The 18,920-nt window shown below is 41.9% G+C and overlaps 1 protein-coding gene across 1 annotated transcript in view; it reads right to left on the bottom strand.

Moving 5' to 3' along the window:
- DAPK1 (death associated protein kinase 1) overlaps positions 1-18,920 on the bottom strand; it is a 134,639-nt gene that overhangs the window by 22,920 nt on the left and 92,799 nt on the right. Inside the window, exons 13-18 of the mRNA XM_064140904.1 lie at positions 14,750-14,848; positions 13,863-13,961; positions 11,807-11,905; positions 10,209-10,406; positions 9,009-9,206; positions 5,199-5,297 (exon numbers count right to left, since the gene is read on the bottom strand). Coding sequence (XP_063996974.1) covers positions 5,199-5,297; positions 9,009-9,206; positions 10,209-10,406; positions 11,807-11,905; positions 13,863-13,961; positions 14,750-14,848 — 792 coding nt within the window. The remainder of the gene's footprint in view (positions 1-5,198; positions 5,298-9,008; positions 9,207-10,208; positions 10,407-11,806; positions 11,906-13,862; positions 13,962-14,749; positions 14,849-18,920) is intronic.

The following is an 18,920-nucleotide window of genomic DNA, read 5'->3' as shown; positions in this document are numbered from 1 at the left end:
TGCCGGCCTGCTCACCCGCAGTGCTCAGGCTCCTAGGCAGCCGTGCACACCTGCATGCCACTGTGGTGAGTTAACAGGACTAGATCCTGTACTGCCTGCCTTTATCTCTGGAGCTCAGTCTCCCGTGCAGCCATGCACCCTATTGCATGCCTGCTGCCTTATTATTGCCTGGTAAACTCCACTGCTGTGGCATTACCAGAAGCAGACCCTGGATTGTCTGCATGCCATTGGCCTGTGTGGTCAGCGTGACACTGTGCTGAGACCGTACAGCATCCTGCCTCTGCACCTGTAGGTCCTGCCTAAGAATCCCTGGACATACACACGGGTCGTCCAGAAGAAGCCAGGAGACAAGGTCAGAGACTGAGTCCTTCCCCCTGAAGCTGGGAGGATTCCAGCCCCAGCGTCCATGGGCAGAGTCACCTGAAGACTGGACATTGGTATAGGCTGTGACGTAGCCCTGGAGGGTGATTGATAACTAATAAGAATTTGTGAGTAAATGCTTTAATGCCTGTGTAATTTCTGTTGCCTCCTGCTATTGCAGAAAGAGCTCCAGACCATCTAGTGGGCAAGTAGCATATTGACCCCAGGCAGAATTTGGCCGCAGGGAAATCCCTCTCTCTGTTTACAGTTTGAATGTTTGCTAGTTATTGACAAGTTACTGTTTGATGTTATTCCTAGAATGTCTTCCATAACTGTGTAAGAACAAATATTAATAAAATTCAGTGGTTAGGGGTGGCGAGAGTTCAGAGTATTGAAATTAATAAATTATATATTTTACAGAATATCGTCTCGCACCAATTAATTTCTCCCCTCAGTCACAATTGGCGTAGGTGGCAGAATCCCCTCCGTGACATGTGGCCAGCAGGTCAAGGGAGGAGATTCTCCCCCTCTACTCCACTCTGGTGAGATCCTACCTGGAGTACTGCATCCAGTTCTGGAGCCCCTATTCCAAGAGGGATGTGGAGATGCTGAAGCGTGTCCAGAGAAGGGCAATGAAGATGATCAGAGGGCTGGAGCACCTCTCCTATGAAGACGGACTGAAAGAGTTGGGGCTGTTCAGTTTGGAGAAGAGAAGGCTCCAAGGTGACCTTTTTGTGGCCTTCCAGTATCTGAAGGAGGCCTACAAAAGAGCTGGGGAGAGACTTTTTAGGCTATGAGGGAGTGACAGGACTGGGGGGAATGGAGCAAAGCTGGAGGTGGGGAGATTCAGAGTGGATGTGAGGAGGAAGTTCTTCACCATGAGAGTGGTGAGACTCTGGAATGAGTTGCCCAAGAAGGTGGTTGAAGCCCCATCCCTGGAGGTGTTTAAGGCCAGTCTGGATGGGGCTCTGGCCAGCCTGATCTAGGGTAGGGTGTCCTTGGGCATGACAGGAGGTTGGAACTAGATGATCCTTGTGGTCCTTTTCCAACCCTGACTGATTCTATGATTCTATGAACCTCCTTTCAGGTACTTATAGACAGGGATAAGGTTTTCCCTCACTCTCCTTTTTCCCAAGGTAAATAAACATCACCAGTTCCCTCAGCTGCTTCCCATAGGATTTGGTCTCTAGACCTTTTACTAGCTTTTTGCCCTTCTCTCAACGTTATTCTTGTATTAAGGAACCCAAAATTGAACACAGTACTCAAGGAGTGGCCTCACCAGTGCTGAGTACAGCAGCATGATCAATTCCCTGGTCCTGATGGACACTGTTCCAGATACAAGCCATGATGCTGTTGGCCCTCTTGGCCACCTGGGCGCACTTCTGGCTTCATCTGTCTGTTGACAAACACTGCCAGGTCTTTCCTAGGCAGCTTTCCAGCCACTCTGCCCCAAGCCTGCAGCATTGCATGGGGTTCCTGTGACCCAAGTGCAGCATCTGGTACTGAATCATACTGAATCATAGTGAATCCAGCATGATTTGCCTTAGCCCACTGATCCAGCCTGCCCAGATCCATTTGCAGAGCCTTCCTACCTTCAAGCATATCAACACTCTCTTCGAACACAGCATCATCTGCCAGCTTACTGAGAGTGTGCTCAATCCCCTCCTCCAGATCACTGATAAAGTTATTAAACAGCACTAGTGCCACCACTGGATCTGCTCTGCTTGCCTTGCTTGAGTACTGTGGGGACTGTGCCCTGTTGGGGAGGATGCTGACCCTGCTTTCCTTCTTGCTTACTCTTAGATCTTACCTCACCTCCTCTTATGGAGCAAGGCCTTAGCAAGGACATTGCCTGGCAAGCATAATTGTTGAAGCCTATGGCCATCAGACCACAGAAAAGAAGACAGCAGGAAGGCCTGTGGAGTAGGTGAAGAGCATTGCCAGAGCACTGGCAATGAGGACCAAGTAAAACAGAATGAACTCCAGGTCAAACGTACGCTACTAAACCACTTTGAGATGTTTACACTGACAAATGCTAACTGTTTAGTTCACATGTCTGCAGGAAATTTAGACTCTGGTTTGGAAGCTCAATTTGTTGATTGAGAGAACAGGCAGAAAAAGCATTTGATTCCATGAAAAAGAAATGAACAGAACAAAATTCCTTTTCTTTTTTTGTCTAAAACTGTGAACAAAATGAGTATGTTTAGTTCTCTAGATGTCCACTGCAAGATGAACTGGAGAGGACAGCGAGAATTAGAAAATACATACTCAAGCGAAACAGCACAGGTGTAGCTAAGTTATTTTTCTGTTCAAGCTTCCTAGAGAAGTACAGGGCATCCACCCACTGGCATAGCAATGTGTAAGCTAAGCTTGGTTAAAGCATCCATGAAAGTATATTTCACAGCTGGTGATTACTTTTCATTGCAATTGCTGAGTGGCTCATTTGCTGCAAACCAGACAGCTATACCTGCAAGAGCTGGTCCTAAGTTTAAGTCTGTTGCAAGAATCACCATAAAAAGTTTTTACAAAATCTGACAGTTTTAAACTTGGTACAACTTTAGAAACTTCTGTAAGATGTCAAGAACATGGTGTCAGCTAGCCTGTGCACACAGCAGAACTTTTGTGTTGATATTCACACAGTGGAAATGACTGTATAATCTAGGAACGTAAGAACCTCATCTCCATCCTTAGAAAGGTGATGGAACATTCTGGAGGTCATTTCTATGCATGTGGAGGAAAAGAAGACTATCAGGAGCAGTCAGCATGGGTTCAGGGGTTTAGCAATGTGCCTTTGTGGCCAAGAAGGCCAGTGGTATCCTGAGGTGTGTTAAGAGGATTGTGTTCAGCAGATCAAGGGAGGTTCTCCTTTCGCTCTGCTTTGTGCTGCTGAGGCCACATTTGGAGCATTCCGTCCAGTTCTGGGCTTGCCAGTTAAAGAGAAACAGTCCAGTGAAGAGAGTCTAATGGAGGGCTACAAAGATGATCAGAGGTCTGGAGCATCTCCCTTGCAGTTTAGCCCAGAGAAGACTGAGGGGGAATCTTATTAATGTTTATAATAAATTTATAAAGGGCAGGCTCTTTTCAGTGGTGCCCAGAGACAGGACAAGGAGCAATGGACACAACCATGAACACAAACAGTTCTACCTAAACATAAGGAATAAGTTCTTTACTTTGAGGATGTTGGAGCACTGGAACAGACTGCCCAGAGAGGCTGTGGAGTCTCCATCTCTGCAGACTTTCAAAGCCCGCCTGGATGCATTCTTGTGCAACCTGATCTAAGGGAACCTGCTTTAGCCAGGAGGTTTGACTAGATGATCTCCAGATGTCCCTTATAACTCCAACCATTCTGTGATCCTATAGTTCATGTAATTAAAATCATAAGCTTGTCCTAACATGGGCTGTAGCCCACAGACGAGGCAGGGAAATCATACTGCAACCAAATAACAGTGCTAAAGTTAACTCCTTAAAAGTGGCATTTTGAGAGAAGAAAACAGTAACTAATTCTGTTTCTTTGAAAGAGCTGTTAATAAAGCTTCTCAGAAGTTTAACATCCAACTAGTAAAGTAATGCAAAACTGACATGTTAAAATCACCACACACACTTCCTCTATTTGTCTCCTCTTCCCTTCTCTCTTCAACTACATTGCTGAAAAAATTGGTAGTTATGTCTATTCAGTCCATTTCTTCTGCCAGATTTAGAATCAGCACATTATCTCCTTCAGATCGGTCTAAAGACATGAACAGTGCTTTTATCTTCGGAGCCAGGGCCCACACAGGCACATATACCAACACAGCCTTCATGATATAAACAAAGCTCAAGAATTCCCCCATCACCTTTTAGTTGTATCTCCTGTCTAACAGTAAGTAGTAGTAAAAACGCAGACACACAATGTGACATACTGAAAAAAGATGGCAAAGCAAAATCTGTAACACAGCCTACTAAGTCCAGTGCATGTACAATTCCAACTGTGTAAAGCAAATGAAATCTAAGGTATTTCCTGTTTTTCTCCATTTCAGCTCTCTCACAGGTACTGTGTTAGGAATTGGAAAACACGGACTCAACTAAAATCTAATCATGACACGATTTCACTATGCAGAACAAGTTATTTCTGAGCAGAATGCACTAGTTAGGGGCAATAGCAATGCATAGGCTGATCCAGTGTGCCCAAAAATAAAACACAGTGAATTTGACCAAAACACAGATAATGGTGCATATGAGGGTTATAATGTATCATGTGTACGAGGTGCGCATGAGGAAGGGCACTTCATCCCTGCTGTGGATATGTCAGCTAGAAGGATGTTTCTCATCTTAGTGAGAATGAAAAATATCTTCAGTGGTGCTAATTGGAAGCAGTGCTGCTGACTGATGTGACATAAATTATTTGCTTTACAAGGATACTTGCATGATAGTTCACTCATCCCCACACCCACACATCTCCCATCATGAAAATAAAACTTTTAATCTCCTGAAAGCAAGAAAAATATTTAAGATACATATAATATGTTTGTATGCTAACTGTATATGATGTGAAGCGACATTTATCTCAGTAACAGTGGCCCACTGTGCTTACAGAAAACACAGTTCTTAGATGCAGATAAAGTGATAGTTTTAACTTAATTGGTTTCAAGATCACGTTTAAGAAAGAAATGAGAGGACAAGTGAGAAGGTTTTTCAAGCTAAGAACATACAGAAGCCTAAATTTATTTTATTTTTTTAAATTTCAAAATGTAACTTCATTAGACTATTGCCTTCTGTTCCACCCCCGACCAAGAGATTATTTTGTTTCCAGGTCACACATAATACAAGCAAGAAGCACGACAGTATTTCTCAATACTTACAGAGGTTAAAGCCTCTACGTTGGCACCAGTAAGACACAGGAATCGGACAACATCAAGAATGCCATTGTTTGCTGCCAGATGTAAAGGTGTTCTTCCATGCTAAGGTGGGGAGAAAAATGTGCCATTATGTCAGTCAAAGAACTTCACTCCAAATTTTACGACTAATGACCAAAAGTACTGTACAGTTACACGTACTGATGCACAGCAAAGGTGCTGCAGAATCTGTAAGAAAAAAGTACTTCTGATTGTATCTTAAGCATTACTGCTAAAAATTCAATTAGAAACAGAAGTCAGATTGGTTACTTAGAAACTGGGAAGCAATTTTCTAGCTAAATTCTCCACAGCTGTGGAGGAATACTTCAGAATTTTTTTACTGTATTTGATTATGTCTTTCTAATTCCCAGTAAATTTAATTGCATTTCTCTTCCTTAAATATGAACCAGACAAGTAACACTAAGTCCTTACCCTTTAAAGCTGTGGGTTCTATTTCAATCCAAGTATTAGTGAAGCTCACATATTTGCAGTATCTCCTTTCCACTCAAAAGAGTAAAAATGATGAATGAAAGAAATAAGCCTGAAGGAATTTGTGATTTCTATGACAGAGGGAAAGTACTCTAAGTATTGCTTCTCCAATTTTTGCTGCTTCCTGAGTCACTATGGTTGCAAAAGACCTTCAAGATTAAAGTCCAAACATTATCTTACTCCACCAGGGCTGCTACTACACCATCCTTGAGCACCATATTTAGATGGCTTTTAAATATATCTCAGGGACTGCCCATTTCTTTGGGCAGCCTGTTCCACTCGTTGACAATCCTTTTGGTATAGTTTTTCCTAATGTCTAACCCCGTTGCACAGTTTGATCTCATTTCTTCTTGTCCTAGCAGTTGTGACTTGTGAGAAGAGAACAACGTGCACTTCTCTACAACCTCCTTTCAGGTAGTTGTAGAGAGCGAGAATGTCTCCCTTCAGCCTCCTTTTCTTCAGACTAGATGACCCCAGCTCCCTCAGAATTCCTCATGAAAGTTATTCTCAAAACCCTTCACCAGCTTCCTTGCCTTTCTGGTTGTTCTCATAACACTCATATTTGGACCTTCAGGACTACAGTTATAAATATTACTACCATATATTCTCTGCTTGAAACTCCTTACTGTTACTTGACATATTTTCAAGCTTTTAGTACTGTTATTCTTTTTGCAAACCCTACATTCAGGAACAATTCACAAAATCACTTCAACAAAGAGCATTTGAACGCTAACTTTCTGACAACTAGAAACTGAAAAGAAGCTCAGACCCTCAAAACACTGTATCTCAACTCCAGTAGCATCCTGGACTGTATTAGGAGTAGTGTGGCCAGCAGAACTAGGGAAGTGATTGTCCCCCTCTACTCAACACTAGTGAAGCTGCGCCTTGAATACTGTGTTCAGTTTTTGAGCCCTCACTACAAGAAAGACATTGAGATACTGGAGTGTGTCCAATGAAGAGCAACAAAGGTGGTGACAGGAACAGCTGAGGGAACTGGAGTTGTTTAATTTGATGAAAAGGAAGTTCAGCGGAGACTTTATTGCACTCTACAACTACCTGAAAGGAGGAGGTTGCAGCCAGGTCAGTGTCATAGAATCTGTCTCCTCTGTGAAGTAACAGGCAATAGGACAAGACTGAATGCATTGGTTTAAACAGGATATTAGGAGAACTTCCTTCACCAAAAGAAATGTCAAGCATTGGACCAGATTGCCCATGGAAGTGGTAGAGTCACCATTCCTGTAGGTATCTAAAAGATCTGTGGATGTGGCACTTTGTAACATGATTTATTGGTGGACTTGGCAGTGTTAGATTTATGGTTGGACTCAGTGATCTTAAAGATCTTTTCCAACCTAAATGAATCTGTAGTTCTAAATAAATGCCTGTATGTTCTGCACACAGTCTGTTAAAGCAAACAGTGCCTTCAAATGATTCTTCAATCAGCATTACATACATGTTGGACAATGCCAGATATGAAGACCAAGGTCAAGCCTGGAAGTTGTGTTAATATGCTCCTATTACAGGCCTTGCTGCTGAAGAAGGGCAGTAGAAACAAATATTCTCTATTTCATAAGACTGAAACTCACCCTTTCACATAAAAAGCACTCAAAAAATCACTCTAATATACATGTCTCCTACAAGACTAAGAGGACACCAACTACAACCACAGCTTCTGTAGCTGTGATCCTAGCCCGCAATGAACACTTGAGGATATTACATTTTCCACAGTGTGGAAAGCTGCAGCCATGCCACTGATCCCAGCTCAATATTCCTCACTAGGAAAAAAGGTGTTAATCCAGCCTCGTGATACATTAACCCACCCACCCCAAAATGTGTTCTCAGGTGTTAATCTGGATTTAACTGCCTAGTCATCAGGTTAGAGCTCAGAGGCAGGACTGGGGAACTCACTATTTTAAGTATTTTTTTGACTTGGTAGACGATTATTTTAGTCATTAACATCAAAGTGATTGCACTGAGCAGACCTCAAACCAAAAGCCCCTCAACATTCTTTATCTGTCTAACACAGAGAAAGTCAGCATTTTGATAATAAAGTGCTATTGTCAGAATAATACTTTTCCAGAAAAAAAAACAACTAAGCTATGACACTTGAAATCAAAACGTAGCTTTTAAACTTTATAGCACATATAAAATTAAAGTAGGGCAGAGAAAGATATTCAGAGATAAATATTGAGCTCTAAGCTCCACAGTCTATCAGCAGAGTTCAATAGCTGAACTTAACCTATTCAGACTAACCAAAAGAAAGTTTCCTAAAACAGTTTTACAGGTCTCTAGCAGGAAACCCAGGGTATTAAACCTGAAGATCATATGTAGTTATTCATACTCCACAATAATAGTGCAACAGAAGCAGCAAACAGAAGCACTATTAACTAAAAGTTTAGGCAATGGGCTATTAAACTTTTATTCAAAGCTTACTAATCAGGCTATTTCTTTTTGGAAAGTGTTTACAATTTTGGTGGCTTATATTTTCAGCCGGTAGTATCCAGTGATATGCACTGGAGTCAGCATTTTTAGGTTTATAATGTTTACCAAGTGTTTCTGTAATTGCCCCATTTGTGAAATTAGCAGTAAGGAAGTTCCCAAAAAACATCTTACTCAGATTGTTGACTTCAACTTTTGACAGTAATTTTACATTTAACATTTAAATTCTGATATTTCCTATACTCTACCAGTGATAATCTGCTTAACAGGTAAAGTAAAGCTATTTTATTCTAAGATAAATGTTTGGTTAGGATATATTTTAATAAGTCAACTCAATGCAGAAATACACAAACTGGCCAATAGGACACTTATTTTTATAACCAGAAGTAGAATCTGAAGCAGATTTAAGTGCCTTATTAGATGACAGTGTGGACCTTTTCAAGTAATTTGGAGGAACTCAAAGAAGATTTTTCATAAAAGTGTACCAGTCCTTAATTCTGCATATAAATTACTGTTATTATATCATATCAAATCAAGGTCAGCTGTTCTTCAGTGCCTAGATGTAGTCTGCACAACACACAGCTACATAGCTAGGAAAGAAGTCTGACATATGCTTCAACATTAGAGTTGAGTGGCAAAACACAGTGTGATAATGCACTTGGGTTGTTTCTTCATGGATCCATAAAATCCACTCAACTGAAACAGGTAAATTTGGAAGACGAATCAGTCAATGCTTTGCTTTTGGCCATCTTAAGAGAAAAATAAAGGAAAAATGTTTTTCATATTATGGAACTGGAGAAAGTCATCTAATACAGTATGTGACTATGAAAGTACTTTAGCACTTTCATTTACCTTATTAGTGACATCCAAATTACAACTTGCTTCACAGAGTGCCATCACAATAGGAACATTCCCATCTTTGCAGGCCACGTGCAACGGAGTGTTGCCATGCCTGTCTTGGAAATCTACAAAGCATCCTTGACAGATGAGAGTTTTAACTACTTCGATTTGACATCTTCTCACAGCAAGGTGTAGGGCTATATGACCGTCCTGAAATCACAAAAAAACTGTGAGATTTGGTAATGACAAAAATCAAAGCATTTCACAGAGTTAAAATCATTTCATGCAACTGGCTGCATGTCCTTGCCTCAAAAATAAATTAAAAAAAAATTAATTGTGAAGGTGGAGGCAGGGAGATGCAGAGTATCTGTCAGAACAAATCAGACATGTGATGAAAGCTAATTTCTCTTAAGCCACTGGGCTTTGCAGTGGAATGGATGAAATGCAAATACACATTCTCTACTGATGACTCCCCTAGGAGATGGGAGAGTGACCAACTCTAACAACTAGCTGAGTATCGTAAACCATTCTAGTGTTTACTATCAGAAGTTAGTGATGCAGAAGTCACGCAGTCTGCCTAGTGATCATTAACTTCTAGAGGCAGAGCTTTCCTTCTCTGGAACAACTTGTAGAGACAATCATACTGGATAAAGTCAAATTAATTCTTTTAAAAGTAGAAGCATTTTTCTGAACTTGCTTTAATAGCAATAAAGGCAGCTAAAAGTAGAAGCACACAAAAAGTACAAGCAATGAAACACAAAATTTCTTTGTGGGTATTAAACCATTAAAGACAAAAACTGACTCTGAATCAGAGTCATATTTTTACATAGTCAAAATTTAGCTTACTGGAAATGAGTGTGATTTATCCAATCCGTAGAAATGCAAGGCAAACAGTAAATCCATCTTCTTCTCTGAAGTTAGTGGTTAGTTGCCACTTATAGAACCCAATATTCTGTAATTTTTCAGAGAGTGTTACTCATAGGGTGTTAATGAGGTGATGATGACTCACCCACCCTACAGTGGAAAAACAATCAGCAGGCAACTTCAAAGACTACTGCAGGCGTGAGTAGTCTCTGCGTAACGTGCTTAGAAAACCTGTGTCGTGGAAGCAAGGTTGACTTGCAGCATTCAAACGAACCAACTCAGAGATGCAACTCTGAGACACCTGCGATCTCTTGATGTGATTCCTTACCAAAAGCAACTCAAACTAACCTTGTCTGTTGCATGAAGGTCAGCCCCATGATCTGCCAAACATTCTACAATATCGTGGTAACCTCTAGCAGACGCTGTCAGAAGTGGAGTCTCCCCTTCTTTGTTTTTAATGTTCACACTGCAACCCGCTTCACACAGTGCTTTGGCAACAGAATAGTAGCCATGCCAAGCAGCACAGTGCAGTGGGGTTTCTTCTTCCTATCAAACATGGAAAACAAAAAAACCCAACAGAGCTGAATCAAATGCCATGAGGAACAATTCCCCATCTTAAGTTAGAAAGAGAGAAAGATTACATGAAAGAAAAAAGTCTACCAAGTAAGCTCCATAAAAAACATATTGCAATTTCTAATGCCGATATTCTCAAAGCAAGAGTAAGTCCTGCTGACATACCAAGCAATTATAGTAACACACTAGATTTTCATCATTATTTGCTTCTGAGAGTCCATATTCCTCACCATAAAACTATCTACTGACAACATGTTGCAGGTCAGCAATCTCAGTACAGATGTCTCCATGCTACTGAAGTCAGCTATCTTGGTTCTCTCACTTGAAAACTAATCCTCACAAAAGCAACTAGGTGCCAAGTGTGTAAAACATATCACTCACCACGGAGATGCAAACCCTACCAGACTTGCAATGTGTAGGCAGTGATGGGCACTTAGAAACTTGAGTCCTTTAAATGTGCATCATAACAAATAAACTTTAGACTTTCTGACCTCAGTGGTGCCTAAAGATTCAGTTTGCTTTTTGCTTGAAAGCATAAAGCTTCAAAATATTCACCCTCAGTTTCCTTGTACTTCAAAACACTTATATGCAACATCATTAAGAAATGTTTTACAAAAATATGCTATTGAAAGTAGCCCTATTAAAAATCAGGAAGGATTAAAACCCAACCAAAGAAAATGACTCTATCAAATCCTAAGAAATGGGATATCCTTTCTATACCTCTTTATATCTAAGAGTAGAGGACTTGGAATATAATCATGGTTTCTGTAAAAATCTGATAGTTGAGCGTCACATCTTGTGGTCCCTTGGCTTGCTGCTGCTTGAACAATGTAAAGGTAGCCCTAGAGGATGCAGCACCTGGGGAGGCTTGTGAAACTCACACAGTTACATTTTGGTCAAACAGGTTTTATTTGTTTCCTGTTGAGCCTCCTCTTTCCTGTTTTCTCATAAGAGTCGACAGCTCTTAAAGAAGCCCTCCCTGGCCTCTACTCTCCTCTTAAAAAAATGAGTGTTTGACAATTCAAAAAAGTCCAGTGACAGCTAAACCCAAGCTGATGTCAAGGCAAACAAATAATAATAAGCCTTAGCTGAACTCAAATAGTACACATGACTACTGATACCTTTGTGATGTTGAGTTTCTCCACCTTTAGGCTTTCACTTTAGGGAGACCCTGTGTTTTATAACAGTAGTTGATTCATGCACACTGTTTTTTGCGTAGTCTTTGTCTATTAAGAGGTATCAAAACCTTCATAATTCTGTTTTTTTTTTAAATGCAAACATGACAAAGAACGCAAGGCAAGACTAAGAATTTTGACCACTCTAATACTAAGGTCTTACTTGTGGAAGAAAACCACACAATGTCCAGGACTTACCTTGTCCTGAAAGTCTGGATTGGATCCAACACTACAGAGAAACTGAACCACATCCACATGTCCGTACCGAGCTGCAACATGGAGAGCAGTCTCTCCAGACTGCAATTAAATAAGAACATGCCAGTGTAATTTCATGTTACCCCTGAATGCTAGTATGTTGCATAGGTACCCCTCCCTCACCGTGATCCAGCAGCACAACAGTGCTCAGCAGAGATCTCCTGCTTACAAACTGCAGTTGTATGTAACAGATACATCATCGTCTGATAGGTTATTTCTTCAAAGACCCTCCTTTTTCAGAACTTGCCTATTTGGTTTGTTCCAAGTCAGAGGCACAGTAGGATTTCTGAGTAATATAAGGAAGCAGCTGTGTGTGCAGCTGGTATTGAAACAGATGCCATAGTTCAAGTTTATACTATTTCCATATGCCCTTCCTCCACCATGTATATACAAATATAAGGAGCTGGCCTAATATCATGGTGCATTTTGGCCATTAGATGAAATGATCTGCAACCTTTTGATGAAATTATGTGAAATAGTATTTTTATCAAGAGAGTAAATTCTCTCCCAGTAGCCAAATAAGAAGTCAAACAAGAAGTCAAACACTAATTTTGCTTCCATGCCTTACATTGCATTAGTTCCCTCAACAAAGCAAACTGCTTCACGAGTGCCTCTTAACGGAGCTTGGGCCAGTATAAAAACACCACTACAGTGTAAGACTTCAACAGCAACTAGTTTCCAGGGTCAATGTTGCTCAAGTAACACTGCTGGAGACTAGGTAAGCACTCATCAGCTATGAGTTGCTAGGCTTTCATTATAAGTGCAAAGCTTTCATTATACTCTGTAATAGTCAAATTGTCAGACAAGTGGTTCCCAATCAAGAGGAATGAAAAACAGAATCGCAATTTTACCCTGAGTTCCAGTGAGAAATCTAGTCAGTCTTCAAGCAAGCTTAGGTTTGTACTTTCCCACCTAAGCACCATGTACTCACTGCATTCAGTATGCATGCTTTAACATTTGTCAGAAAAATGATTAGAACACCCAGCTACTTTCAAGCTGTGCTACCACAGCATGTAAAACTACTAAAAAAGCCAGTCACATTTCTGGAATGATGCCGCAGTAGAATATCATTCCAACTGATTTCACAGTATCACAGTATCACCAAGGTTGGAAGAGACCTCACAGATCATCAAGTCCAACCCTTTACCACAGTGCCCAAGGCTAGACCATGGCACCAAGTGCCACATCCAACCTTGCCTTGAACTGCCCCAGGGACGATGACTCCACCACCTCCCCAGGCAGCCCGTTCCAGTGCCCAATGACTCTCTCAGTGAAGAACTTTCTCCTCACCTCGAGCCGAAATTTCCCCTGGCGCAGCCTGAGGCTGTGTCCTCTCGTTCTGGAGCTGGCCACCTGAGAGAAGAGAGCAACCTCCTCCTGGCCACAACCACCCTTCAGGTAGTTGTAGACAGCAATAAGGTCACCCCTGAGCCTCCTCTTCTCCAGGCTAAACAACCCCAGCTCCCTAAGCCTCTCCTCGTAGGGCTTGTGCTCGAGGCCTCTCACCAGCCTCGTCGCCCTTCTCTGGACACGCTCAAGCATCTCAGTGTCCTTCCTAAACTGGGGGGCCCAGAACTGAACGCAGTACTCGAGGTGTGGTCTGACCAGTGCAGAGTACAGGGGCAGAATGACCTCCCTGCTCCTGCTGACCACACCACTCCTGATGCAGGCCAGGATGCCACTGGCTCTCTTGGCCACCTGGGCACACTGCTGGCTCATGTTCAGGCGGGTATCAATCAGTACCCCCAGATCCCTCTCTGTCTGGCTGCTCTCCAGCCACTCCGACCCCAGCCTGTATCTCTGCATGGGGTTGTTGTGGCCAAAGTGCAGCACCCTGCACTTTGAGCTATTGAACCCCATCCCATTGGCCTCTGCCCATCTGTACAGGCGGTCAAGGTCCCGCTGCAGAGCCCTTCTGCCTTCCAACTCAGTCACATCTGCCAATACAAAATAATGAAAAAAAAGCCCTCTGCATGAAAATGAAAAATGCTTTTCTTACCTTATCTTTAACATCCAAAGGACATTTATTGTCGTTGAGAAATTTCAGTGTTTCTATGTGGCCGTGTCGAGAAGCCCAATAGATTGCATTAGATCCAGCCTATCAAAAGTATGTGATTACAGATGTTGTTCTTCAGTTTTAGATTTTTGACTAAAGTGCACATGCACTGAGGTCTGTATGATATACTGAACAGACATTCAGCCTTATAGGAACATATTTACTTTTTAAGAGATACCTTCAAGTTGGATCAACAACCCCATATACCAACAACAAAACCAAAACCCCTCTATCCAAGGATAGTTCACAAGGACCATGGTTTACAAGGATAATGTTTTTCTCCCCCTCGTAAGAGAGTTTTGTGGAATGAGATAAAAAAAATACCCCAAAACTTTCTACAACTTACTTCAGCATCTGTTACATAGAGAAGCAGTCAGTGGCTTGCTTCCTTGAAAACCCCAGACTGTTAACACACTCAATGAAAAAAAAACTATTGCAAAGCACATCCTCTATAACACAGGAATTTTAGCTGTTCTATTTTCATCACTAAAATGTACATTTATCACTTAATATTAAATAAAGTTCACCACTGTATTTTAGAAAAACCACTAACTTGAACTAATTGTGGCAATTTCGTAAGTATGAACTACATTTTAAGAATAGTATCATTCTAATTACTTTAGCTAATGAAGTTGCCAAAAGCAGAGAACATGCACTAGTAGTAAATGACATTATTAAAGATTTGCTTTTGCTTTCTTGCTGTGGAAGACAGAAAATAGGCTCTACAGCACAGATTTTTTCATTTCCAATACAGCTTCATCTGAACTGCTTGTCTTCTGCTAACTGTACTGAAAAACTTATATGGAATGGTGGCAAAGCAGAACCCTGACCTTATCTTGAACATCAATACGGGATCCACGCTTTAAAAGCAGCTGAAGCATCTGAATGTTTCCACAGCCAGCAGCAATCAGTAGCGGAGGTGTGCCGTGCTATCGGTGAAATACAAGCAAGAATGACACAATTAATTTTTGAAGGATTAACAACATAGTGCAATAGAAGGCAGGTAGTGAGTGGTTATCTCTGGATTTCTGGTTTCAAGTTAAGTCTCCAGGGAATACTGTATAGAAAATATTTTCCCCTTTTGTCCAGAACATTTTCTGCACAGCAATTTTTTCTTATTTTGGGGATGAATTCACAGATACTAAACAACATGCCACACATTAAAAGCACACTTTTCAAATTAGGAATGTTAATGATACACTCTCATTAGGTCAGCTTGGCAAGGACGTTCCCCTTTGCAGCTTCTTTATATCTACATTTTAAGACAGATTACCTACAGTGTGTGCAACACCACATCAAAAACACAAGCCATCAGCAACATACAAGAAAGTTAACTGGGACTGCACCCTTAAAATAAAAAAAGATACATTTCTTGAACCTTTCTGAAAAGGTTCAAGACTCCATCACAGTAAAATAACAGATACTTTAGTTGTATACTGCTCTTCATGAGTATTTTTCCAAGTATTTTATAAAGAAAGTCAGTATAACCATACAAAACCATGAAAATTATAGCAGACATGACTCATCTGAAGTTAAACAAGCAGAGACACCAGCAGAACCTTGGTCTCCTGATCTCAGATCCAGTATTCCTGTTAGTACAGCAGCAGCACATGATAATGCTGTACCAAGAAAGTAATTCAATATCTGGAAGTGAAAGACACCATCTACCATTATGTTCACATAATCAGTTTCTGCAGCATGGTTTGGTCTGTAAGACATCAGGCCTGCTACCAACAGATGAGGTTAACTTGTCTCAATGTGGAAAAGGATTGGCAGGGCTTATAGGAAGAGCTTTAAACTAGACTTGATGCGGAATGGATATACAAAGCAGGACGGGAAAAAAACAGGCTTGCCTGCAACAGAGGGCAGACTCACCGGGGCCTCCTAAGACGTAGGAACCAGCAAGGAAACTCACAAGAAACACCTCAATGGAATCAAAGGGAGCTCTGTAAACAAAGTGATGCAGCCAACTGCCCAGCTGAAGCACCTCTACAGGAACACACACAGCATAGACAATAAACACAAGGAGCTGCAAGTTACTGAGCAGCTAGTAAGCTATGGCCTGAGACTTGGTGGGATGAATTGTATGACTGTAGTGTGTCTATCAATGGCTACAGACTGTTCAAAAGGTACTGGTGAAGAAGGAAGAGTGGAGGTGTTGTTCTCTGTCAGAAAATGGATAGAGTGTGAAGAAGAGTCCCTGAAGAACTGTCATGAACAGGCTGAAAGCTTATGGAAAAGAATTAGAGGAAAAGGCAACAAAGGGAACCTTGTGGCATCTACTACAGGCTACATGGTCAAGGTGAGCCTACTGATGAAGCTTTCCTACCCCAGCTAAAGGAGGCTTTTCACTTTCAGGCTCTTGTCCTGCTGGAGGACTTCAACTAGCCCAGCATCAGCTGGAAATGTAGCATGGCAAGCTGTAGGTAATCCAGGAGACTCCTGCAATACCTCAACAATAACTTCCTGAGCCACATAACAGACAAACCTGCCTGAGGGATTATAATGTTAGACCTGATGGCAACAGATGCAAGTGAAACCATTAGTGATGTCAAGACAAGGGGGAACCTGGGCTGCAGTGATCATGCACTGGTGGAGTTTGCAGTCCTAAGGAACAGGGGACAGGCAAGAAGCAGAGTCAAGACCCTAAATTTTAGGAAGGCAAACTTCCAGCTCCTTAGGGAATTAGTCAGTAGGACCTCATGGGAAAGGATGCTCAGAGACACTGGAGCAGAGCTGGCAGATCTTTAAGGACATTATCCTTAGTGTGGAAGAGCTGATACCTATGTATAACAAACTAGGCAAGAGTGGAAGGGAAGAGATCCGCATGGCTGAATAGAGACCTGCTAGTCAAAATAAAGAGCAAGACGGAACTGCAGAGACAGTAGAAACAGGCACAGGAAACCTGGGAGGAGTACAGGAACACCACCTGGTTGTGTAGAGATGAGGTTAGGAAGCACAAACCTGGAAAGGGATGTGACAAATAACAGGAAAGCCTTCTACAGATACATTAACCAGATACAAAAGGGTTAAAGAAAACATTCCCCTTCTGAGAGGTGCGAACGAAGATATGGTGTCTACAGACAAAGAGAAGGCTGAGATAACCAATAATTTCTTTTTGCCTTAGTCTTCACTGGTAGTCTTGCTTTGGCTCCCCTCCTGAGTTGATGTGCAGACCACCGGGGTAAAGTCTCTTCCACTGAAAGGGAAGATCAAGCACAAGATCACATATGTGAACCTGTGGGATCTCATGAGACATTCCAGAGTTCCGAAGAAATTGGTTGATGCAGTTGCAAAGCCACTCTTCATGATATTTGAAAAGTTCTGGAAGTCAGGTGAAGTCCCTGGGGACTGGAAGAGGGGAAACAGTGCATCTATGTTTTAAAAGGGTATAAAAAAAGAGAAACCTGGAAATTACTGACCTGTCAGCCTCACCTCTGTGCCTCAGAACATCATCAAATACATCCTCCTGGAAGCTATACTGGAACACATGGAGGACAGGGATGTGATTCAGGACAACCAGTAAGGCTTCACCAAGAGCAAGTCCTGCTTGACTAACCTATTTGCTTTCTATGATGGTGTAACTACATCATTGGACAATGCTAAGACTAAGAGATGTCATTTGGCCTTTTGTAAAGCGCTTGACACAGTCCCCCACAACATCCTTTTCTCTAAGCTGAAAAGATATGGATCTGATGGCTGGACTGTCCAGTGTGTAAGGAACTGCTTGGATGACTGCATACAATGAGTAGTGGTCAGTGGCTCCATGTCCAGATGGAGAGGGGTGACAAGTGGTGTCCCTCAACGGTCTGTACTGGGACCAGTGCTATTCAACATCACAAGTGATACAGACAGCAGGACTGAGTGAACCCTCAGCATGTTTGCAGATGATACCAAGCAGAGAGGTGTGGTTGATAAGACTGAAGACTGAGATGCCATCCAGAGGCACTTGGACAGGCTAGAGAGGTGGGATGAGGAGAATTTCATGAGGTTCAATAGGACAAAGTGCAAAGTCCTCCACCTGCAACCCTGAGGGATGATGAGATTGCAAGCAGCCCTCGAGAAAAAGGCTTGAGCTTTGTGCTGGTTTGAGACTAATTGGAATATTTTAATGAGAGAAATGAGATCATTGGCTGTGAAAAGAAAATAACAGCCATGTCTATATTGCTCATTTGTTCTGCTGAGACATACAAAAACAAGGACACAAACAAACATAAAGTCAGTCTGTGGCTGCCTTCTTGCCATATTAATTCCTCTGCCTGGATCTGTGTAACCCAAAGATTCATTCTTCTTTTAACAACCCCTTGCCGACCTTCCACAGCTTTCCAGCTCACCCTGCACATAAGAGGGATTCTGAGATAAGAAAGGGGTGGTAAGAAGGTTGAGATTGGTTTGAAAGCTCTTCTGGGCAGTTTCTGCTGTCTGGGAGGGGTTTTGTATCTCTGTATTACTTTTAACTTGTATATTTCTGTATATAGTTGTAAATATCTGTGTATATATTGTATATATAAGCTTTAAAATGTACAAAGCTATAAATACAGCTTCATTCCTTAACTTGCAGTTGGCTTAGTTTAAGCTGGTGGATGAGAAACTTTACATGAACCAACAATGCACACTTGCAGCCCGGAAGGCAGTACCATCCTGTGCTACATCAAAGACATGGCCAACAGGTTGAGAGAGGTGATTCTGATCGCTGTAGTCTGGTGAGACATTATCTGGAGTACTGTGTCTAGCTGGTGGTCCCAACACAAGAAAGACATAGACGTGATGAAACAGGTCCAGAGAAAGCCACAAAAATGGCTGGACTGAAGCACCTCGCCTATGAAAACAGGCTGAAAGAACTGGGGCTGTTCAGCCCGGAGAAGAAAAGGCTGTAGGGAGACCTTACAACTACATCTCAGTTTCTGAAGGGGATCTACCGGAAGGCTGCGGAAGAGTGGTTTAGAAGTGTTTGTAGTGAAAGGATGAAGGGCAATGGTTTAAAACTTCAGCAGGGTTGAA

Source organism: Pogoniulus pusillus, chromosome Z (assembly GCF_015220805.1).
Source record: "Pogoniulus pusillus isolate bPogPus1 chromosome Z, bPogPus1.pri, whole genome shotgun sequence".
Classification (NCBI taxonomy): Eukaryota; Metazoa; Chordata; class Aves; order Piciformes; family Lybiidae; genus Pogoniulus; species Pogoniulus pusillus.
Note: the sequence above shows the minus strand (reverse complement) of the source record. Positions and strands in the feature narration are given on the sequence as shown.